This window comes from Gopherus flavomarginatus, chromosome 9 (assembly GCF_025201925.1).
Source record: "Gopherus flavomarginatus isolate rGopFla2 chromosome 9, rGopFla2.mat.asm, whole genome shotgun sequence".
Lineage (NCBI taxonomy): Eukaryota > Metazoa > Chordata > Testudines > Testudinidae > Gopherus > Gopherus flavomarginatus.
Genome location: NC_066625.1, coordinates 16,002,034 through 16,026,998, shown reverse-complemented (window position 1 = coordinate 16,026,998; position 24,965 = coordinate 16,002,034). Strand labels below are relative to the sequence as shown.

Genomic DNA, 24,965 nt, shown 5'->3' with positions numbered 1-24,965 from the left:
GACAGTTCGGCACTGCCCTCCCTCTCTCGGCTTGAAACGCGTTCATAGTCTTAATACGCATGCGCCCAATCCTGAGGTGGGAGGCGCTGGGGAAGGAGCTCTTTGCCCAGTCGCTTTTTGTAGCCCCCTAGCCTGCGTCGCTGCGCCGTGCCGTCATAACGCAAAACCGCTGTGACGTGGCAAGCGGTGGACCTGCGTATGTAAATTTCATAGGTGTCCTGCCTCCTTCCCGTCTCCCCCGTTGCGATCGACGTCCTGGCTCTTTGGGCTGGGGGAGGCTGAGGGGCGGTGAGAGGCCCCGGATCGGCTCCCCAGCGGGGCAGCACAGAGTGGGGGCGGGGCAGTCCGAGCGCCCGGTGGGGGCGGGGTGTATATGGCGGCGGCTCTGTCCGCCCTGCTCTCGCAATCGGCCGCCGCCAGGTCCTACGGGGTCTTCTGCAAGGGGCTGACCAGGACCCTGCTCATCTTCTTCGACTTGGCCTGGAAGCTCCGGATCAACTTCCCCTATCTCTACATCGTGGCCTCCATGATGCTCAACGTCAGGCTGCAGGTGAATGGGGGAGGGGCTGCATTCTCCGCCCCCGCCGCCGGGGGGCTTGCGGGAGGGGAGGCGGACGTGACTCCGCTTGAGTCAGGCCATTGCTGGGGTTACTAACTCTTCCCTGGCAGGTTGGACCAGGTGCCCGCGAAGCACCCTGTGCTGCCAGGGACTGAGGGCACTGTTGTCTTTTTAATCTGACTAAAGAGAAACTTTTGTGCTCAGTCCCAACTGGAGTGAACGGCAGGTTGTGGCTGTGATGCGTTTTGTGCACATCCTTAGCCGTGAGGGCATTCTGCACACAACATTTAAAAACTCTGCACATTTTATTTGTTAAGAAATAAATGCCGAGGCTCCAGCATGGCTGTGGGGCGCACAGGCCACTGGCTGCATGAAGGTGGGAGATCACCCTGCAGCTCTCTCCAGCCCCAGGATATGGACTCAGTGGTGAGGCTGCACCTAACCCTGACACAGCATGAGATAAGGACTGGGCTTGCCCCTGCCCCAGAAACACCCTGTGGCCCTGCCCCTCTATGCCAGGTGCACCAGGTGTGGGGCAGGCAGGCTCAACCATGCAGGATCCAAGTGGGGGGGATTCAGGTGTGGGAGACTCTGGATGCAGGCAGCTCAGTGGGGAGGTTTAGATGTCGTGGGCATCTGGATGTGCACAAGCTCTTTGGGGGGCTTCCAGATGCAGGGGCAATAGGACTCTGCAGGGGCTTCCAGGTGAAGATGTTTGGGGCTCAGTAGGGGGTCTGGGTGATGGGAGAGTGGGGCTTGGTGGGGCAGTGGTCTGGGTGCAGCTAATTGGGGGTGAGTGGGGGGAGTCTGGATGTGGGGGCTCAGGCATTAGGATAGGGGTTTGAGTGCAGGGAGCTCAGTGGGCAGTGGTCTGGGTGCAGGGGGGCTCCAGATGCAGGGGTTGAGGTTTAGTGGGGTGGGGTTTGGGTATGGAGCGCTAGGGGAGTTCTGGATATACCATGTGAGGTTTGGCAGGGGTATCTGGGTATGGGAGGCCCAGATGCATGGGGGTTGGGTGGATGGTGGAGCAGCTTCCCATACAGTGACCCCTCTCCCCACAGCTGAGGAGCAATGGGGGCATAAAGCAGGGGAGGATGATGAGCTTCCTGCAGCTGGGGGAGGTTTCTGGAGGTGGGTCTGACACAGCCCCAGTCATCCCCTTGCAGGGGAAGAGGAAGTCCTGTCCTGTCCTGCCTCCAGCCCAGAGGGGACTAGCAGCTGATCCCAGCTCAGGGTAGAAGCCACTAACTGGAGTGTCCCCAGCCCTGTGGTTATTTACCTCTCTGCTGGCTACTCCAGGTGCCTGAAATGATGTACCTGCACTGCTAGGGAGTGGTGCATGACTGGTCTTGCAGCTTCCCTTTTAGAAAGCAATTTTTCTGTGGGGAAGGCAAGAAATCCGCAGGTGACGTGAATTCTGCACACATGCAGTGGGATAGAATTCCCCCAGGAGTCACATCCTGTTGTGTAAATTTAAAAACAAAGACCAGTACATTGTGGTTATGCTGTTATCTGATCCTGCACAGCAGTCACTGTAATAAGCAATAAGTGACTATTATTCCAGTCCTTCAGCTTGCATGTTATCTTGTCTTCTTTGTAGGATACATGCTGTGTTTAGTGTTCCAGTTTCTGTCTGGCTAAATAATTTTATTAGCATATATAGGTTGAAACAAAATCAGCATAACTACCCAAAGGAGCAGTAAAAATTAGTTTTCTGGTAGAGATTAACTTTCAAATTCAAGAAAAATTGTCCTACTAGGAAACCCAGGATAACTTGATGCTTACACTAAAATATACATTTATAAGCTTTTGATTTAAATGTAAAACAAACTATTTGGAGCCCGCTCTTGCAAGATGCAGAGCTCCCTCTATTTCATCCATCCCAATGGGTATTGGAAACTCATAATCTGGGGGGTTGGACCTTTACACAGATTGTTAGGATGTGAGCCTACTCTCTCACAGAAGGTGGTGAATGTTTTGCTGTTGACTTCACTGGCGACAGAAGAGGGCCTTCACGAGGCATGCACTTGAACAGCCTTTCATGCAGATCAAGCAGCTACTCAGTGGAAAGGGAGAAGGGGACGGGGGGAAGTGACTATAGAGAAGGTCTCTGAAAGCTTGGTTATGGTATGTTAGAGGACAGATGTTATTACCAGTTGAGGCCCATAAAGGATGAAACTTCTAAATCTAGCAAATAGAATAATAAACTGATAAGGAGACTGAATGGACCAGAGGATTGATGATGTTGATATGGAGATGTTTTCTTCTTGCACCTGTCTTTCTGTGCTACAACTCCTTTAAATTTGTAAACAGTTAGTGATATGTCTGGATATAAGCCATGTGTAGCTCCACAGACAGTATTCAGTTAGTAACCATGGCAGCTATTTCATCCCTGTCTACTGCCTGTGTTGGCAGATGGTGGTCATCTTGTAACACGGTCAGCGTCTTGATTTGTTGCAATATACATTGTAACCCCTAGTCATACTTGTGCAATCAGTTTGCCTGGTAGTCTTTCCTCTGAGTTGCGCATATTGTTCCATGTGCTGTATGTGCCAGTCAGTGTGAATGTTTTCCAGGCACTTAACCCGCTGCTGAGGGCTTATAGTTGTGCAGTTTTTCACTGAGTGCCTTGATACAAAGTTAGCAAGTACAGAAAGTAGCACACGCAAACATGTCTGGGGAAAAATGAAACATTATTAAAAACAGCTTTGATGGACATAATAATTGAGACTTTGCCTCTGATTTTAATGTCCATGTTTAAAAATTAAAGGAAGAGAGACATTTAAAACTGATCTCTGATGTTAAGTCTCTGATCACTTAAATACTGCAATCTTATTGGTTAAAGTAGAGAGTATTGTCATGCAATAAGTTTTCAGATGTCTTATTCGCTGAGTCACCTGTGACGCTTTCCACCACCCAACAAAGGTAAGTTCTAACTCAGTGAGTTTAAACTGCAAAAGAGGAGAAACCAGCATTAAATGTGCAGCATAGTAGAGTGACACTTGCTATCAGAGTCCATGATCTTATATTTTGTGTATAGAAATAACATTTTTTAGAACCTGTTAAAATTAATAGCATTAGTATCCACTTTCAGCAGTGTAGGATAAATCTCCTTGAACATATTCAAGGAAAAGAGTTAGGGGGACCTCCTTACAAACTATACTATTAGGTTCCTCAACTACATTCTGCTGTTGAGCTAATCTTTTTTTCCTTCATGATATGGAGATCTCTAATAATACCTGGTAATACTGATAATGTTGTTTGGATATGAAAAAAAGGTGTAAGAGAAGCAATTGAAGATGGAAACTGACCATGAGTTAATTTCCTGTATTCATTCTTTCTTTCAGGTTCATATTGAGATCCATTGACTTGTGACTTGCTGTGCTGCAACTAGGGTTAATAATAGTCTGTATTGCTGTCTAACAAAATGCAAAGTTTGAAGGACAGAAGAGCTATGATTGTCTCACATATGAATATGGAGGAGGAAGACGATTTAAACCATGAACGTTTATGTGAAAGTGGCCCAAATAGCCAAAATGAGATCCTTCACCTTCCAGATGTATGTTCCTTGTTGAAGAATTCTCAAGTTGATGTTAATAGTAGCTTACAGAAAGAATTCTTTTCTCTTAAGATCAGGAATTGTTCTTTGTTTAAGGCTGTACCTTTGCCTCATATCGGCAAGAAAATGCCTCCTCATTTGAGTGAACCAACAAGGTTAAATTTAAGTGCAGCTGTCTCTTCAAAGGATTCATCTCATCTGCTCTTTTCACCTGAGAGAGGACGACTTGATAAGGTTTTTAACCACTTTGAAAGTACTTCTGTGACAGATTGGCTGGAGAAAGCATATAATTCCATTAGTGACTTGGGCGTCTGGTGTTGCACTGGAGATAATTTTGTACATTTTGCACATTTCTGGCTGTCAGAGCTACAGTACAATCAAAAAAGGCAATTGTTGGAATTAGAAATGGGTATTATTGAGGATGAATTGCAACTTGCATTTCTTGAGAAGTTGGATTCTGAACTGCAACCTTCTGATCTGCATTCCATCCTTGCTTCCTCCTTGAGTGAATATCCTATGGGACTACTGAGCAACCAGAAACCGTGTATTTTCCTTGATTATTTAAATGTCATGTCTTCAGAGCAAACAACTGCATATAAAAAAATGCTTTCAAGTATAAAATATACAACAAATAATCCTCAGGTAACACAGTGGCTACTAGCTGTACGAGCTTTTGCACTAGCAAATCTCTGGCATGCAGTAGTGAAGGTAAAAGCAAAATAATGCTGAAATTTTAATAATGTCTGTTTTTAATATTAGAAAAATATATCTGATTAAATCAAACAGTGCTGAGACAAATTAAGAGTTCAGGTTTTAGTGAGAGCTATGCAACTAAATTAAATGGCACTTGGAGTTGCTAATAAAACACTCTTGTCTAGTAAGTAATGGGGAATATTATATAGAATGCCATAACTTCTGGGCTCAGAAGATTTTAATTTGACTTATTTAGGATTCATGCAGCTCTCAAATGAGTTTCTCACATTAATGCTTGTCTGGAACAGTTTTTGGCTTTAATTTTACAGCGCTGATCTTTTTTAAGGGTCTGAGCTAAAGCTGTGCTTTTTGACTGGTATTTATAGTCCCCTGTTGGAAAGTTCTTACCTGTAGAATGCAATCCGTCTATCTCAGCACATTTTTTTTTTTAAACCTGTGACTCCAAAAGCTATTGTGTATATCAATTAACTGAGAGATTCTGAAGGTGAGAACTCCAGTGTAGGACATCCTCTCAAAACAGTGGGTTTTTTTGGTTTGTTTTTTGTTTTGTTTTGTCTTTTTAAGAGAAATGGTGTTAGTTTCATTTCAAGAATATCTTGAATGAAACTTGCTGGTGAGCTTTAGACAAAGACCTATCAATGTCTCCCTTATAACGAACTATATTTGCAGGAGGATTGTGTGTCCTTTCTTTAAAAACAAACCTTCGTTATGAATCTTACTGGAAATATGAAGCCTACTCTGGGGGGTGAGGGTGGGGTGTAGAGTAGCTGATCTGCTCAGAGCATTGAGGTTGAGGTGTGCAAAGGTGGATATAAAACTCTAATTTTTTGCATTCCCCTGATCCTGTTGTAGCTCTGTGGAGACTTGGTCCCAATGCATCCTGAGGGCAGCAAACAGTGTGTAGGGACCAGAAATGTGCAAAACATAGGGCCATGTCCCCTTTTCCCTGCAATGCTGGCAGGCTGGTATACAAATGTTTACAGTGCCTCTGCAACACTGAAAGGTCATCCTTACCCTGAAATGATCCTTCCTAAGCTCATTAAACTCTTCTTTGGACAAGCTTATGTCAACAATTCTCTGCAAATTAGCCACATTGCGTTGGAGAATTTGGCCCTTAGGAACTGATTCCACAAATCCTTATTCATATGAGTAGTCCTATTGATTTCAATGCCCCAGGTTATGATTTACAAAATTCTAAAGATAACTCAATACATCTTTAGGCTTCTAGGAGTGAAGAAAAGTTTCTCTTCTTCTTGCTTTCAGAAGTCGTCTTTTATTTGCTTTGAGTCCCACATATGGACTGACTTCTGTGTTTAAAAAATATTTCTAAATTTAGAAAATGAAATAAAATTATGTGCACTTTAAAACTACATATGTAGTTTTAGACCTTAGATCACATGTGTACCAGTTACACAATCAGCAGAGATGTCAGAGTAGTCATACATTATAAATAGTAAACAGCTGTGAGCGAGCTGTTGCTGTCTTGGGCAAAAATTAGACTTTGTCCCATAGACTGTAATGGAACCATTATATGTTATATAACTCATGTCCACTTTATTGTTTTTAGTAAAAGCTCAGAGTTAGTTCTGCGCGGTGAGACTACACAGTCAATAGCATTAGAAATCTGACAGTTCTCTAAAAAGTCAAATACTGAGTTGTAGATTAAATTATCAGAAGCTACTTATCTATTATGGGAAAGGATGAAAACTGTTAATTTAGAAATTATGCTCCCTGCTACTTTTCTGGGGCAGGTGACATAAGATTTTCTTATTTTTAAAGCTATGGATACCGGCAAAGAATTAGGATCTCTTTTCCTATACATTAAGTGTTTCAAAGGTTAGTCTCCTTTTTTTGCACTGAGTTCCAGTTTTGTATCTGCATTTATTGTTGCATGGACATCTAAGAACAATGTACTTATTTGCACAAAAATTGTACTGCAATTATTTATGCTTGTAAGGCCAGGCTGAACACTTTGTGCCTTAGTTTATCTTTTCCGGCTGCATGTTTCTTACTTAATCATTCCTCTTCTTTTTTGTAACATCACAGTTACTTTTAGAGATGATTTTGATGTACACAAATGTCCAGGAATAAGGAGGAGCAAATGAAGGTGTAAGAAATAGATTCCCACCCCACCCACCCCTTTTTTTTTTTAAACATCATAAAGACAAACCTAGCAAAAACAGACTGACTAGAATGTTTTTACATAAGCCTATTGTAGGGTGCTGGTGACTTATAACATTCCTTTTGAATACTGCAAACAAATTGTTGTTCTATGAAGGGACTTCTAGTATGATGAATATTGTATACTACAAACCTGATCGTATAGATGTTTCACCATGACAAGACTGTTAACTTCCCTGAGTGTGTGGCTTTCAGCCATGATCATGGGATCAGGTTAAACAGTCTGCAATAACTAGACACAGAAAGAACAAGTAGTCCAGCAGCACCTTTAAACTAGCAGATTTATTTGGGCATAAGCTTTCGTGGGTAAAAATCCCACTTCTTCAGATCCTTGGAGTGAAACTTACAGATGCAGGCATTATTATACTGACACATGAAGAGAAGGGAGTTACCTCACAAGTGAGAACCTAGTGCTGACAGGGCCAATTCAATCAGGGTGGATGTAGTCCACTCCCAATTATTGATGAGGAGGTCTCTTTGAAGACTGTTTCTGAATTTTTTTTTTTTTTTTTGGTTAAAAATTCAGAAACAGACTTCAAGGAGAAACTGCAGAACTAAAATTCACTTGCAAATTTAACACTATTAATTTGGGCTTGAATGGGGACAGAGTGGCTGGCTCATTACAAAAGCAACTTTCTCTTGGAATTAATACCACCTCATCAGTTATTGGGAGTGGACTGTATCCACCCTGATTGAATTGGCCCTGTCAGCACTGGTTCTCCAATTGTGAGGTAACTCCCTTCTCTTCATGTGTCAGTATAATAATGCCTGCATCTGTAAGTTTCACTCTATGCATTTGAAGAAGTGGGTTTTTTACCTATGAAAGCTTATGCCCAAATAAATCTGTTAGTCTTTAAGGTGCCACTGGACTCTTTGTTGTTTTTGTGGATATAGACTAACATGGGTACCCGCTGATACTACACACAGAAAGGTGATTGAATTGTCGTTTGTCATCTCTATGTAATCTTTTAACAATGTTTAAAGAGTGTTAATTCTGAGTGGGTTAAATCCATTCTAATAAATTAACATGCCTTGAATTTGATTTATTGTAAACCTAAAAGGTAACTTAAACATTCCATCTGAGACTGAAATGAAGGATGGGTTAGTGTGGTAGCATTTCACATGCCATATATACACTGCACTTCAAGGCTGGAGAAGCATAAATCGAAAGCAGTATTCTTGTACTACTAGAATTATCTGGTAGAGACAGCAAGACAGAAATGTCAGTGTCTTCCCCCGTGAGGGAGAATTGTAAACCAAAGGGGAGGTAGGCTTTCTTAGATGTGTAATATTTATACACATGGCTACTGTGTACAGTTATGTGTACACCGTTAACATTTTTTCACTATACCTGATGTGCTGATCTCATCTCAAAAAAGGGAAAATGTCTGGACTAAAAGCATTGAATTGGTTTTCAGGGAGTTTCATAGTCTCAGTAAATCTATTGTAGGAATCAGTTTTCACACTAAATGCTTCTCTAGGGTTGAGGCTGTCCTAAGAAATCTGTTGTATAGGAAAGAATATATTTTAGTGGGGTGGGTAATTTTGAAAGACTAGAAGATGGCTTTTTTTTAAATACTTTCAATTTTTTGTTTGCTAAGTTATGGATATCAGTCAGAAGTATTTAAAACATCAAAATAAAATATAAGACTAGTTACTAAACAACTTAATGCTTTTAAATTCAGTTTTATAAGGCATTGGTCAGTACCAAGCTCGTTCCTGAACTACATATCAAGAGTTCTGTTTCTGCTACTACAAAACAAACAAATGAAGTGGTTAAAGAAAGGTAAGAAAATTAAAAATGTAGTATTGAGAATTATCTAGTAACTTTTTATAAAGACGTTTCGTGACTGAAGTGGAACTTAAGCAAATACTGCACTGCTGTTTTTAAAGGTCACTTTAAGTATGTTTAAAACAAATAATGAATAATGCCTTGAGCCTTTTTTGTGTGCCTGCGGAGAATTGTATGTATATAGGCAAAACCACAGCCATGTGTTTTGAATGCTGTGTAAACTGTTTTGGCCCTTTTAGTGTTTAAACTTCAAAAAGCAGTAGAAACTGTACTAAATATCAAGGCTAGTAGGTACTGGCATTCATGTAAATTACATGTATACCTCACAAGGGACCTATGGGCCCAGGCAAGGAATACCTGCAATATATTGTGGGAACTGCTTGTTGTGGATAACTTTCTGAGTTTTGAGGAACATAAGTGCTTCGACTGAACTTTTTACGTTGTGTGCTGGAAAAAATATGTGGACGTTCTTCACAGCAGCAGATCCTTAGCCTCTTTCTCATACTTTTACCAGTTTGGCAGAAAAAATGGTTTGGTCCTGTATACTTCCCTCCTGCCCACATCACTACCCTCATCTGTTTTGGATAGGCTCCTCTATATCAGGTTATCGTAACAAATTTTGACAGTGAATGAACACTGACATTTGTCACGAGAGCTTATCAGAGCTTACCTATTAGTCTTAGCAGATATACCACTTCAGTGGTAAATTTATTTTGTTTGTTTTTATTCTCTAAACCAGCTGCTTTGAAAAACATTTACCTTACAGTCCAAATCCGCACTCCTTTGATTGTTGTGATTGTGAATTGTAATCTTATTTATGTTGTCAGATACTTGTGGCATGAAATCTATCAAGGCCTGCAGCTAGTAACTAAACTAACCATGCTAATTTATGCTGCTTGGGTTTCTTGGTAAGATACTCTGTCATGAGTTTTTAAGAGTTATACTGAATTGTCTGAATAAACCTGGTTGCAATCTTTTTCATAATGATTGTGTTAAATGAGGCATGTTTTATGACATTGGGTTGATCTTTTTTCTATAATACTTGAAAGATGTTGAATCCTTTAGGCAAAGTAACTTTAAAAATAAGTTCTATTTACTAATCTTTAATGTGGTGAACCTCTCTTGAAATTAAACTAAAATCTATCATTTCTCATGTAAAAATACATGATACACTTCCCCAAATAAATGATTCATAGGTCCACTTTATGAAAATGCAGAGGATGTTTTCTCTGACCCATTCATATTTACTGATGTCCTTAATGTATTTAACATGAAAAAAAAGTTATGTGACTACTCGTTTTGACACCCAAATGTCAGAATAATAGCCTGAAAGTGATTGTTTGAACATCATGCTCTAAATTTCAGTCCTTGATTCTTTTTTTGGTTGGGTTTGGATTGAGATGTGTTTTGAGGATGTGTTCTTTGTGCAACCAAAACTGCCATTGACATCAAGACCCGGGTTCAGCTGTTCATTAAAGTGATACTGTTAATTTGAAACCCAGTCCATTTCAAAAAGTGATCTAAGGAACTTTCAGGAATGGTATCAGACTGTATAACTGTACCCATTTTTGTTACTACTTTTTAAAATTAAAAAAAAAAGTTATGTTTCTCTGGTGTGTGGAAGACCCATACAGATGGGGAAACTGACTTTAAAGTTAACAAACTGAAACAAATAACCAAAAGATTAGAGAACAAAGTTATAGTAATCTGGAGTATTTACCATCTACTGTTATGACAAGTAATTTTTGAAGCTGACAGTCTCTCTTTAAAACCAACTAACTCTAGATTAGTTAGTGCCTGATCTTCACCGCTGAAGTCAGTGGGAGCCTTGCCACTGGCTTCAATGACACAGAATCCATCCCTAAATGGTGGGTAACAATTTAGTTTTCAATGCTTATATGCATGGTAATGTGAATTGTCTTGGCTGTAAATGCTAAAACTCTTACTATAGGCTTTTGCACACATAACAACTATATACTCTTTTTGGTCATTCTTTATGTTGCAGTAAGAGTTTTAAAGAATTGAGAAGGTCTCCTAGAGTGTATCAGCCCAAAAGGACTACAAATGTATCTAAATGTGGCATACCCATTTGGTGTAAGGAAAGATGCTTACAATAACTTTTGTCTATTTGAAACTCTAACTCATGAGCAAGGAATTTCTGTAGTTAACTTGAAATTTTGTTCTGAGTGAAAGCAGGCTTTTTAATATATAGCACCAGCACTATATACACTTATAGAAGCTGATGAATTATGATGCTGCTTACTTACACCACAGGAGGGAGTTAAACGTCAAGATTTTGAATAATTTTACTTACCTGACTGCACAGATTTTTCCAGTACAGTGTTTCAATAGCCAAATCCATTCTCAAATATGCTGAATTTAACTTGCTCCTATGGATTGTTGCTGCAATGTTGTGTAAAAATGTATAAAGTTTAATGCACAATAGCAACTTATTGTGATTGTTTACAGTTGAACTCTAAATGCTAATCAATGGTTTTATCAAACTGTTTAAAAAATAAATAAGTGTTTTTGAAAAATAAATTGCTTGTTTTTTGTTTTCTGATTTTATGAACTGCAGTGTAAGATAGCCTGTTACCATAGTACTTAACCAACTTACAAAACACAGGTCATAGCGGCACTGTGGCAAATAAGATCAAGATGCTGCTGTCCTCTCTAAACTCTATCTCAAGTATCCCTTCCACAATGAGAATTGTATGGGAGGAAGGGAGAATCCTCAGTACGCAAATATGAAGACATTGTCCTGGAGAATATGTAAACCAGTTCACAAGAGAAGCAGTGTCTTATCATACAAGTTTGGTTTCTTTAAGAGATAGAATCCAGCCCAGAACTTACACAAAAGATTTTGCTGAGTTCATAATACAGCAAATATTCTCATACTTTGTATTTTTTTTATATCCATTCCTTGCTCATAGGTGATAAGCTGTTGTAATACACCAATAATGATTTATCCAAATCCAGGATATTTCCCAACTGATAGGTCTAAATTTGCATAATCTTTACATAATACCCGAGTTCACCTATGGATTTTAAAAATAGTAGTATGTATGAAATTGCATGTTAGGGCTAGGATGGTGCACCATTGTATTGGAATGTGACTCTTAATCACAAGCTACTCTTAACAAGAGCCTGTATGGTACCATGGAAGTAGCTTTGTGTAAGTTACAAAGGCTGAAACAAAAAAGACAGCCCTTTTTATTTGGAGTGATAGTTAGAGGCCAGAACTATAGTTTCAGTCAGTCCATGTGCATGACTTCCATTAAAAGGAGTAGTAATTCTGCATGTGGAAGAAGGAGAGAATATGCCTTCTTATGTCTGGCCCTAACAGGCCTGCAGTCAGGATTTACAGGGCTTGGGATAAATTGTAGAAGCAGAGCTACCTCAGTGACCCTATCTGCTAAGGATAGTAGCCTCATGTAATACGCTGGGGTCCTACCACTTTTTTTCTGTCCTTGGTCTCAAAAAACAAGGAGGGTGTGTTTCCCCCCCACATCCCAAAAAAGACCCAGATCAATCTCTAATGACTCTCAAACGACCAGAAATGCTGCAAAACTCCATGAAGTGAAACTTTCCTTGAGAGGTGGGTGTTGAGGGCTACAGAAGAGGCCCTATTGGACTGTCCAGTGCTGGCTCTCTTAGAGATAGCACCTCTCCCTTCTAAACATACAGGTAGAAATCCTCACATGAAGGATCTCCTCTGTATGCATATAAGGAGGGGATGCTCTGACCCTTTCTCTGCCATGCTTAATGTGGCTCTTCTGTATTCAACAAACCACTCACCACTTAGCATCTTGACTTTAACTTCTGTTCCTCTTGCTGAATGACTTCTTCGGGATCAAGCTAATTTTGAATATCTAGTCACTTTACCAGATATGCCAAAATTACATTTCCAGGTTTGCTGATTAAGATACTTGAACTAACAAGTTTACTCCCTCCTCTCCATCTTTTCCTCAATCTTAAACAATTTCTGTTGTAAAATTTATATTTAATTCAAGATCATGATTTCAACCATGCTACCACCACAATTACTACTAATTGACAAAGCCACCCCAAGTCATCACTACAATTATTACTAAATTACACCAGGATTGACCAGACATGGAGAACAAAATGCCTTCCTGGCTTTGGTGAGGAATGTCATAACTTCTGCAGGTTGGAGGACACTCTGAGGAAAATATGTTGCTGCTGTTCTATGTGCTATATTTATTCTGTAGAAAAATAGGACTTTGGTCTCCAGGGCAATTATGGCACCCTTCTCGAGCACAAAATTCACATTTACAACTAAAACTTTTTTTTTACTGAGTGAGGAGAAGGCTATTGAAACAAAGCAGCAAAGGAAAGGAAAAAATGAATACAGAAATGTCCTAACAAAGCATATAGTAAAGTCACAACTTTGCCATTTTTATATATGTATATAGTCATATTTTCATAGTGCTGTAATGTTAGTGAAAATCCAGCTTTTTTGTCTACTGTAACTTTTAAAAGTTTGAATGGTTCTCTTTCCTTCATGAGTCTGTGAGTTGCAAAAGTCAAGCTTTCTGCCCTTTGCTCCTTTTTGTGCCATTTAGCATCACTTCAGCTATGGCTGCAGGAATGTACGCTGCTTTGGAAGCAAAGTCATGTGCAAGTCAAACCTGATGCATTACATTCACTGTTTCTCTTTTGTGGAAAAAGCCATGGTTAGCAAAATGCTGCCTTTGAAGCAGCAGAAGGAGCTCATGTTTGACATATGATCTAAAGTCTCCAATAACACACTGGCTATTCCCAGGTTGTTTCTAATGCAATTATAGCAGGATTGTTCTTTAAAAATCACCTGCAAAAGAAGTTGAAGAGATTTTTTTTCTTCTTCACTGAGCCATAAAGAGAGTCTGAAAGCTGGTACATTTTTTTTTTAAATAAATTCAGATTTTTATATGATATGGAACTCTGGCCTCCTGATGTCAAAATTCTATCAGTCAGACACAGCTAAGCAACTGAGAAAAGGGAAAATTAATGTAAGTATATAAAACTTTAAAGTCCAATAAGCGCTTGTGAGAGAGGCCACCTTTACTAAAGATCCAGTCCTCCAGCTTCTTCAGTTAGGCAGTGACAGAGTTTGCCTAATCAACATCTGAGATCACTACAAAGTCCTACAGCAAAAATAGGGAAAGCTAGATGTGACTTTCTGGATACTTCTAAGCTGAATAAACAAGCAAAGAGAAAAAAATCTCTTCAGTTCTTTTTGTATTATAAAGAGAAAATGGGCACAAAACCAATTTTAAACGAATAATTTGCATGTTGCCTTTGAGGGGGAAAATTTGAGGTCTTATTGTCAACCTGTTTAGTGCTTATAAAATTTTTTGAAATTTTCTGAGTTGTAAGAAGTGCAAAGTTTTTTTACAAATATTGTATCTAAACATATTGAAAGATTATGTATTCCTTAACCTCTTAACTCAGACTTTAAAAACCCACAAGTTGTAACTCTTCTAAAGCTCTGTTTCCTATTGAAAGGGTTCACAAGAGCAAAAGAGAAAAGAAGAAAAAATCCTGAAAGACGCATGCTTATCTGTTGCTCACTGAGCAAAAAGCCCAAGTGCCACAGACCAACCATCAGAAACTTTGCTCTCATTTTGAGCCGGATGGTGGAGACTTTAATTGCTCTGATGAGCAATTACTCTCACAAGTCATCCTTTCTGAGGTCTGTGAAACTGCTTGTGCAAGTAGCTGCTCACTAGAGTAAGTAAAATTTCTCAGGCTGGACTTTTTACAAATTAAAAATCTTCTCTAGACCAGCAGCCCCTCAGTAGGGGAATCAACCTTATCCACGTCTGCCTTTTCTTGTGTACCTTTCAAATCCAATATGCACACTGGTGGCACACAAGGATAAATTTCCTGCCTAGTGGCTTCCTCAAGGATTGGAGCAGCACTATCATTTCTTGTTTCTGATCTTTGCTCATAAGGAGGATTTCCTAGAGTGAAAGAAACAAGTTATGAAAATTGCTTGTTTTTGTGTCATTCAAAAAATGCTACCATTTCTGGTCTAGGTCATGGACTAATCAGTCTGAAGCACTTAACTGCAAAATCTTCCTTGAAGCCTCGCCCCATCTAGGTGATTTTTTTTAATTATTTATATATTATTTATTATATATATATATATATATATATATATATATATATATATATATATATATATATATATATATATATATATATATATATATAATTAAATATTTTTTAAAAACAGACTTTTTAATAGTGCTCTCTAGCCTTTTCCTAAAGGCTTGCCTGCTGTGCCCCTTCAGCGAGTTATTTTGAGCCAGGTTTCTGGATGATGATCTTTCTATTAAGCTGAAAATATGAGGATGTTACATAAGTTAAACTTGCCTGTCTCTCTGTCCTACATTCCTCTCTGGCTCTTGAGAGGAAAACTAATCAAGGCAGACCGATATAAGTTAAATGTTCAGCCTCCTGTCATCTTATGCCGCCCTCCTGCTGCTTTTGAGTGATAGCGTTTGTACAGACTGTAGCACTTTCCAAGTCCTTCCAGTCTAGTGCCTGCGTCCTCTCCACAATTTGATGGTCAATTCAAAAACTCTGTGACCTATATTGTTACCACTGCTGAACATGACTTTCAAAACTCTTCTTACTTCATGCTTTCCTTTTATGCTCAGTCATTCATTTGTAGTTGGTAATTGTACCTTCTGATCACACTCTCTCCTTTGGCTCAATTACTTGCAGGTGTCAGCAACCTCCTAGCTTGTGGGAGTTGTCATTTCAGGATGGTTTTTATGGGCACTTTGTCAAGCTGTTTTTGGCACTTGTTCAATTTTAAACTCGTTCTAATGTGTCTTGTTCTAGTATCCAGAACACAGCCATTGTAGTCTGAATGAGTCTCTTTATCTCTTTTATAGCAAGTGCTTTAGGCCCCTTTTTAAAATTTGTACTGTTAAGACAATAATATCTAAAACCATTTTGCTGTTTGCAAATGGCTACTGTTACTATCATTATTATAAAAAATGTTTTTATTAGTGAAAATACCTGATGAACCTTTGTTAGCTATGTACATTTGATATTCTTCAACTGATGGTCTGCTTGAGAAGGGGTTGCACTTCAGTTCCTAGCAGAAATTCCACGACTGACAAATTATTGACTTGAAGGACAATTTTATCCCTTTTGCTAAACCAAACAGTCTGAAAATCTGATAGGAAAGGAACACTTCTTCTATGAATGAGCTGTTACCTGAATTAGGAAATTAATTTTTAATTGCCATTGGCATCAACCTTGCTTAAAAAGGGATATAACTTTGGATACTGGCAGAATGGAAGCCTAAAGTAAGAAACTGTAAACCAGTTTGGATCATGCTTTAGAACTAGTTTCATTTTAATAATCTTAATGTGGAGTTTAATTTTTTCTTGACAATTACAAAGCTGTGTTCTTGTTGCTTTAACACTGGTTTAAAAATCTCTTAAATATGGTGTCCATAATGGCAGTCAATCAAAGAACTGGAAGGGACCTCGAGAGGTCATCTACTCCAGTCTGCTGCACTCATGGCAGGACTAATTATCTAGACCATTCCTGACAGGAGTTTGTCTAACCTGTTCTTAAAAATCTCCATTGATGGAGATTCCACAGCCTCCCTAGGCAATTTATTCTAGTGACAGGTTTCAGAGTAGCAGCCGTGTTTAGTCTGTATCCGCAAAAAGAACAGGAGTACTTGTGGCACCTTAGAGACTAACAAATTTATTTGAGCATAAGCTTTCATGGGACGCATAGAATGGAACATATAGTGAGGAGATATATAAACATACAGAGAACATGAAAAGGAGAGAGTTACCCAACCACCTGTCCCTCTCAGATTTAAAAAGAAAAATGGCAGTATGGCAGTACTTGAGGGGATGAAGAAGAGATTGCACGTATTAGAACAGGAGCTCTCCCTTCACCCAATTTCCCTGTTGCCAATTATGGAGTAATTAAAAGCTTTGGTCAACCATGACTATATAAATACAAATAGTGGAAAAAATAAAAATTCACTGTCACATTTAAGTTTAAGCACGTCAGAAATTAACAACTGACATACATAACAGTTAAATGGCCAAAGTTATAGCATACTCCATAGACTTCCACAGTTATAGAAAACCACTAAAAATCCTCATAAGTTTATAAAATGTCCTCCCTTCCTATTTTTTAAAATGGCTTATTTTATAATGGACTTTTGGTGACTGTTTATATAAGATTTTTAATGACTGCCTTTCTCAATTATTAGAAAATTATATAGAACTGTAAACAACCATTGGTAATCAACCTATTACAAACTTCCATGCATTATTTTTATCATTTTATCATTCTTATGAAGAAATGTTACATATATTTTTTTTCTTCTTCCTCAGAGCTCTACACAGTGTCCAGCTGGGATATGCTGATGTCTTGCATTATCTTATTATAAACCAGCAGCTTGACCTTGGTGCAGTAGATGAAAAAAATCGAAATCTCATATTTTTAGCCACTATATATGACCAACCAAAGATACTGGACTATTTTCTTGACATGGTCAGTTGACTGAAAAAGTTACATTAAATACAAAAAAAGTATTAATTAGGAACTCTAAAGGGTTTATAACAAATTAGTATGGCTAAAGGACGTGGGTATAAAAAATTAATCCAGAGCTCCTTAATTTGATATTTTTAGTGCAAAAGACTCAGATTCTGCCCTGCTCTTGAGTCACTCCACCAGTGATTGTTATTTTGCAATCATATTTTCCTATTCTTAAAAATGTTCACTCTCCTCTTGTATGGAAGAACCACAAAATTAGGGGAAACTAATTATATGTAAAGGTCTGTCAAATGCATAAATAAACAAGCTAAAACAGAGGAAAATAACTTTTTGCTCTCTATTATTTCTGTTACATTTAGCTGTTATCTGGAACCAGGGCCGCCGAGAATGGGTTCCGGCCCTAGTGAAAAATTTTTTTGAGCCCCCCAGCAATGGCGGACCAGCTAAACGGCCGGGGAAGCCGGGCCCTGGTAATTTGTACCAGCTTCCCTCCCCTCTTGTCGGCCCTGCCTGGAACAATAATAGTTTAAAAATATAGACAGAAGTGTTACTTAATTTGCCTTGTTCCCAAGTGTCAGTGAGGGGCACATTTAAATAAAAGAAATGGAAAATTAAACCCAGGTGTTGATTATTAGTGGGAGTGGGAAATAGACTCCAAACTCCAGAGCTGAGGAGTTGGGTTGTGAAGTCCTACATTAAGTTATGGTAGTCATCTTAATGAGTAGAAGCTGACAGGTCTTGGAAGTGCTTTATGTGCTTTTTGGACTTTCCCAGTTTGGGGACAAATTTGGCACCAACTCTGGCTATCGAACTTTGTGGCATCACACATAAACTGTTGTTTTCTTTGGCAATAGTGGTTTCTGAGAGATGATCTCAGCAGGCCCAAAATATTATTGTTAATTTTCATTTTAAAAATTACATGGGAAGTGAATTTGCTCATGAAGCGAAAGACTGGTTGCAAAGAAAATTGATGCCCTGTTTGTTTAGAGTGTAAGCTGTTCAGGTCAGGGCCTGTCTCTTACTTGATCTTTGAACAGCTTCTAGCACAATAGGGTCCTGATTGGGCCAGGCCCCCTAAGTGCTATTGTACATAATATTTCCACAGAAGAGCTACAGAATTAGTGCAGGTTTTCCCACATTATTATGCTGATGATGCCTCTAATCTATGTGGAAGCCCACCTTGAGAGAGGGTACTTCAGTCTTCATGTCCATTCAGTTCTGAGTCTACCTTCTGAGGCTAGATGTTTCTCAAACACCTTGGTGACAGACACTGTAAAAGAACCTAGAGAGAACAAGAGTTCCACTTAGAGCTGACTATTGAATTAGGCTTGATGTCTCCACTAAGAAGGGGACTAAAAATCACTGAGTAATTCCACGCAGGTAGCAGCCATCAGATGGGTGTAATGACTTTTGATCACTACAGTTTGGAACACATCTGAGCCCGTTACCCAGAGATAAAAGGCTTTATGTTTTATTAATACAGAATATGGAGGAGGAGTTCTATGGTCTGAAATATAGCTGCTTTTCTCATTGTAAATCTGTTTTGGTTGTTCAGCTCAAAAATGTTTTCCTGATTATTTTTTGTTCTAGGGACTTCCCATACCTGATGTAAACCACGCAGCAGAAAATGGAAACACACCACTCCATGCTGCAGTGAATACTGGAAAAATGCACCTTGTATCTTTGCTGCTGCATTATCCTGGTATTAATGTGAATTTCCCAAATCCCCAGTGTGATGGAGCTACTGCTCTACATCTTGCTATTGTCTATGGTAAACTTTCTCACACATCATATTTTCTATGGTTGCTGTCAGACGTTTAGACTTCTAAGAGGACTCTATTTTTAAACACCAGTATATGTGGCTTTATAATGTAAAAACAGCAAAGAATGTTGTTGGATTTTTTTTTTACTTTTTCAGTTGACCATTCAGTACTTATAGTTAAGGAATCAAATGATTCCTTAAGTGATTAGGACCTCTTTGTCTATTTTAAAATATAGGTATCTCAGCTCTGGTAAATCTGAGTGAAATACAACCATGTTTTGAAAAGGGATGGGGGAGTAGTTTGTACAAAATATGGCATAATATTCCATGGGAATATTAGTGGCTAGGAAAAAAAGCCATATCAGGAAACTGTTCTCTGCAAATCTTGGCTTGCAAAAGTTTGCAGGATAGACCAAGACATTGTGAACATAAGGATACACAAAGGAATGTCCTAAATAATATTTTATGGAAGGATTAGTCTGTGAAGAAGAAAAAAGTTATGTATCAGGCAACTTGCAAAAGGTTTTTCCTGTGTGTGGAGGAGACTTTTTGATTTTCTGTTTATTGAAGAATTGTTAGTCGTCTGCAGATTTTTATAACTGGACTTAGTACATTTTTGTTTTTATGACATACACATTCAGAAAATACGTGTCATTCCCTTATTCATCACAGCATGTTTGATATATCTTTCCATTTTGATTGTGCTGCTAGCATATGATGTTAGACCTGTTCATCTTTATTATATGTTTTTAACAAAAGCAGGTTGATCAATTCTGTTAAAATGTTCTAAGTTTTTATTACTAAAAAACCACTTTCCCAGAATCTCCTAAAATTCTGTTTTCTTTTTTAATTTATACTCCAGGAAATGGATATATGGTATTCTGTGCAAATTTATTGTTAAAACAATATTATTGGAAATCATGTATGTTGTCTTAGATTGTATTGGGAATTAAAATAGTGCATTTACATTTAAATAGATATTTAAAATAGGTGAGGTAATCTTGTTTTTCCACAAAATACAAGAAATATAGGTGTGATATTAATGGAAGTCCTTGGACTCCAAAATCCTCTTCACCATCTTTGTTTCATCTAGGGTACTTGGGAATTTGCTATTTATTGCTGAATGCTGCAGCTGATGTGGAAAGCCCCCTGGGAGATCTAACACCTGTGCAACTTGCTGAGAATTTTGGTAATGAAACTATAACTAAATTCATAAAGATGCATATTAAAAAACTGAAACTTGAAAATAAAATGTTTGCCTGACGATGTAAAGCATAATAGCATTTTCCAATATATCTATTTTAATTTTGTACATTACACCTATTTTAAACTTTTGACATTACAGTACTGCTTTTACCTGAGACATGGCAGCTTGCTAACATTAGTTTTTAGTGGTAAATACTGCTATGCAGACCTGTAAGTTTTTATATCTTAGCCCTCTTCCTTCTGTTATTTTATCCTCTTCCTGGTTTTGTCTGTTCTCAACCAAACATATACATGAAAGGATACATATAATCTCCTGCATAATAAAACTGACACTGTTTAGTTTTTAGGTATAAAAATACTGAGAATATTGATTTCAGTTGTACTAACACAATGAATCATATTTTTAGACCATTATAAATTGAGATGTTCATCAATTTGGCTCCTAAGTATTTTCTGGATTATTTATGTGTGACATTTTTTAAGACAAGATTTTAAGAAGTGACTAATGATTTTTGGTGTCACCAAGTATTTGAGTGCCCAACCTGAGACCCCTTAAAGGAGCTGCATAATCAAAGTGCTGAGCATTCACCCTCTGAAAATGAGACCCCTTTTAATGTTTAAATTAAGAGAAGCTATTTCTTGTATATCGTATGCTTGAGATCATAGAACTCCCATTCTAACTCACATTCTTATTTACAATGTCACCAGAAAGTGAAAGCAGGCATTTGCATGGGATTTTTGTAGCTGGCATTGCAAGGTATTTATGTGCCAGATATGCTAAACATTCATATGCCCCTTCATGCTTCGGCCACCATTCCAGAGGACATGCTTCCATGCTGATGACGCTCATTAAAAAAATAATGTGTTAACTACATTGGTGACTGAACTCCTTGAGGGAGAATTGTATGTCTCCAGCTCTATTTTACATGCATTCTGCCAGAAGCTTGGAATGAGCGACAGAGGATGGATCACTTGATGATTACCTGTTCTTTTCATTCCCTCTGGGGCACCTGGCACTGGCCACTGTCGGACAACAGGATACTGGTCTAGAAGGACCTTTGAGCTGACCCAGGTCATTCTTATGTTCGTATATTTCCTGTTATAGTAGTCTTGGATGATGACTCAGCACATGTTCATTTTAAGAACACTTTCGCTGCAGATTTGACAAAATGCAAAGAAGGTACCAATGTGAGATTTCTAAAGATAGCTACAGCACTTGACCCAAGGTTTAAGAATCTGAAGTGCCTTCCAAAATCTGAGAGGGATGAGGTGTGGAGTTTGCTTTCAGAAGTCTTAAAATAGCAATATTCCAATGTGGAAACTACAGAGCCCTAACCACGAAAAAAGAAAATCAAACTTCTGTTGGCATCTGCCTCAGATGATGAAAATGAACATGCATCGGTCCAGACTGTTTTGGATTGTTATTGAGTAGAACCCATCATCACCATGGTCACACATCCCCTGGAATGGTGGTTGAAGCATGAAGGGACATATGAATCTTTAGCACATCTGGCATGTAAATATCTTGCGATGTTGGCTACAATAGTGCCATGCGAACATCTAGTCTCACTTTCAAGTGACATTGTGAATAAGAAGTGAGCAGCATTATCTTCTGCAAATGCAAACAAACTTGTTTGAGTGCTTGGCTGAACAGGAAATAGGACTGAATGGACTTGTAGGTGCTAAAATTGTACATTGTTTTATTTTTTAATGCCGTTTTTTTTCATAATTCTACATTTGTAAGTTCAACTTTCATGATAAAGAGATTGCACTGCAGTACTTGTATTTAGGTGAATTGAAAAATTCTTTCTTTTGCTTTTTACATTGCAAATATTTGTAATAAAAAATATAAAGTGAACACTGTGCACTTTGTATTCTGTGTGGTAATGAAAATCAATATATTTCAAAATGTAGAAAACATCAAAAAATATTTAAATAAATTATATTCTATTATTGCTTAATTTTTTTAATCATTCAATTTTTAAAAATAAAAATCACGCTTTTTAAAAATTGCTTGACAGACCTAATTTTTATGTTCTCAAAGGTCAAGAGATATGTTTTACTATTTTAAATGAAACAGTTTCTTATCCATACATTACATGACAAGCAAAAACAGCACTTAAGATGTTCGATTTCTTAAACTTGAGCTATTGTGTTTACCTCAGATTTTCCATACAGTTCTTTTACGTTGCTATATTGATTAAATGAAAGATGCAAGCACACATGAAATTACCAAGACAACCAGCAAACATGACATTCTCTAAATATGTTTTTACAATTTAGATTAAGTATGATGCATATTTACAGCATAAGAATGCCAGTAAATAAGCCAGACAATGGAAGTGACTGTAGGGGTGTATAGTTCAAGTACTGATGAAGAAATAAGAAAATGACAGATAATGATGGGCTAAGACTTTCCTGTTTGGAATCTAGCATGCAGTGCTACTTAAAAAAAAAAAAAAGTATATAAAGTTCCTCGTTTATATAGACCTTATATAGAGGGGTCCTTTAACACAACTGGTGAGTTGAAATAAAACTATTTTTCTTATTTTTAACAATAACAAAAGTAACATATGAGATCATATAGTAGGGTGACCAGATGTCCTGATTTTATAGGGCTTTTTCTTATATAGGCTCCTATTACCCCCCCCCCCCCAACCTCTTGTCCCGATTTTTCACACTTGTCCTCTGGGCACCCTACCATGAAGTGTTTGCATGACTGTTATTAAATCATGTGAGTTACTGAAGATGTGGAACATATATATTCAGTGGGATGTATTGGTCCCCTTCAAGTTAATGATAAAACTCACATTGGGTTCGGTGGAGTTAGTACATAGCATCTGATCCTGCAAATGAGTGATGATATGTCATGTGAGTAGAGATGCAATGCATTTACTTTTGTAAGAGGAGACTACTCCCTTGAATAAAGTTTTGCTCCCACAGTGATTAAAGATAAGAAATAGTAGTCCAAGTCCCTTCTTCTGATACTGAAGTCTGTCTGATGTTCTAGTGAAAAGTATTTTGTTAATTTCTGCCTAGAAAAATACAATTTTGAATATTCTCAATGTTTTGGAATAAAGATCATATAATTTCCCATTACTGTCCATTTTAATGCACATTCCTATAGCTAACACTTTTGACTCAAATTGTACTATTTACAAAAATCTAAGAGCATAAAATGGAAACTTAGAAGCAGCTGAAAGAGGAAATTTATCCAAGTAAGAATAATTTTGCTTGGTTTTGTTATGCTTGCAGAAAGAATTATCAAGATGCTAGACAGAACTTGTTAAACAGTGAGAAAGGAAGCAACACTTGATTTAAAAAAAAAAGACATTATTTTCACTCACTCTCTTACTGTTTTCTTGATAGTGTTGTCCTCTCTTATTTTCTCTAATAGGTAGGTAATCCTTTTAATGTCCCACAAAAAAAAGGGATGAAGAGTAAACTTCCAAAATAGCAGAGGGTTTTTTGGGGGGTTAAAATGTAGACTAAACAGAGGATTAACTAAAGGCTTAAGCCATAAGCCCCATTTTGACTGTGGGACTTAAGTGGTGCATATGTCTTGTCCTGACCCTCTGAATAGGGGTGGGCATCAAACCAAATGAGCTCCTGGCCCATTACGCTTGAAAATCTGAGGTAAATTACTGCGTAATGGAAATTCTTAACCAAAAGAGAGGGAAGAATGAAACAAAACAAAAATGCCTAAAAATTACAATAAATGAGAAACTGGACTGCCTCAAAACTCAGCCAGTACCATCACTGTCATAATGAATAGGACTGTCTCTGCTAACCTCAAAGTTCTTAGAGGATGTCCTATTCTCTCCCAAAGATAAAGAACAGAATAAAAGAACTATTTGAAAATTATTTATGTGGAATGACAGGTTCTGAAGAGCATCAAATATGAAACTTCTGAATCTAAAATTGACAAAACACAGCTGTGTGATAGAAACTGAAACATGACTTGATAGAAGAAGGATCACAAGGAAGAAAAAAAATTATTTTTTTAAAGGCAGCCTCTAGAAAGATGTTGATTGAAAACTGCATCACTATGTAAAGGAAAATAGAGTGCCTTGAAAATTACGGACCAAACATGGCACTCTTGGAAGTTATGGAGTTTCAGGTCGAAGAAGTTGAGGGATCTGCTCTTCTGTGTGTAGAAGATGCAGATTTTTAAACAATTGCTGCTGCTGATGTTAAATTAACAAAAATAAAATACTCTGAAGTTAATCCTTTACATTTTCAAAGCTGTTTACATACTGTAATTAACTAATTCTCACTTCTGAACTAGGCAGCACCACAGCAAGCATTATTATTAACCCCATTTTACAGATAAGGAAACTGAAGGACAGAAGTAAAAGGGTTTGATCTTAAAACTACTGACATAATGGATAGGTATAAAGATTAAAGGGCCTGATCCTGTCAGCGCTCGACATGCAGAACTTTCATTGAAGTCAAAGGGAGTTTTATGCATAGGGTATCTGCAGAACTAGGTCCTTGGATAAACATATTTACAGTAAGATAGATATATATGAAAAGTTTAAAAGTTTCTAGAAACAGCTACCATTGTTTCAATACCATACTCAGTGAAACAACAGCCTGAAAGTAGAGATTATAATTTTTAATGGTCCTTCCTAGCAGGAGCCCT

General features: G+C 38.0%; 2 protein-coding genes across 4 annotated transcripts; both read left to right on the top strand.

The window, feature by feature from the left end:
* Window positions 1–285: 285 nt before the first annotated feature.
* LOC127057747 (small integral membrane protein 10-like protein 2A) lies at window positions 286–4,005 on the top strand. Its single transcript, XM_050966779.1, has 2 exons — window positions 286–550; window positions 3,907–4,005. The coding sequence occupies exons 1-2, from the start codon at window positions 374–376 to the stop codon at window positions 3,925–3,927; spliced, it is 198 nt and encodes a 65-aa protein (XP_050822736.1). The 5' UTR covers window positions 286–373; the 3' UTR covers window positions 3,928–4,005.
* Window positions 3,987–20,933, top strand: FAM220A (family with sequence similarity 220 member A). Of its 3 annotated transcripts, none has more exons than XM_050966741.1 (5): window positions 3,987–4,760; window positions 8,699–8,799; window positions 17,190–17,349; window positions 18,943–19,123; window positions 20,208–20,933. In XM_050966741.1, exons 1-5 carry the CDS (start codon window positions 3,987–3,989, stop codon window positions 20,375–20,377), a joined length of 1,386 nt encoding a protein of 461 aa, XP_050822698.1. In that variant the 3' UTR covers window positions 20,378–20,933. The 3 variants fall into 3 exon arrangements, with proteins under 3 accessions (XP_050822698.1, XP_050822697.1, XP_050822699.1); XM_050966740.1 differs by having other exon boundaries at window positions 3,987–4,826; XM_050966742.1 differs by lacking the exons at window positions 8,699–8,799; window positions 17,190–17,349 and having other exon boundaries at window positions 3,987–4,826.
* The last annotated feature ends 4,032 nt before the right edge of the window (window positions 20,934–24,965 follow it).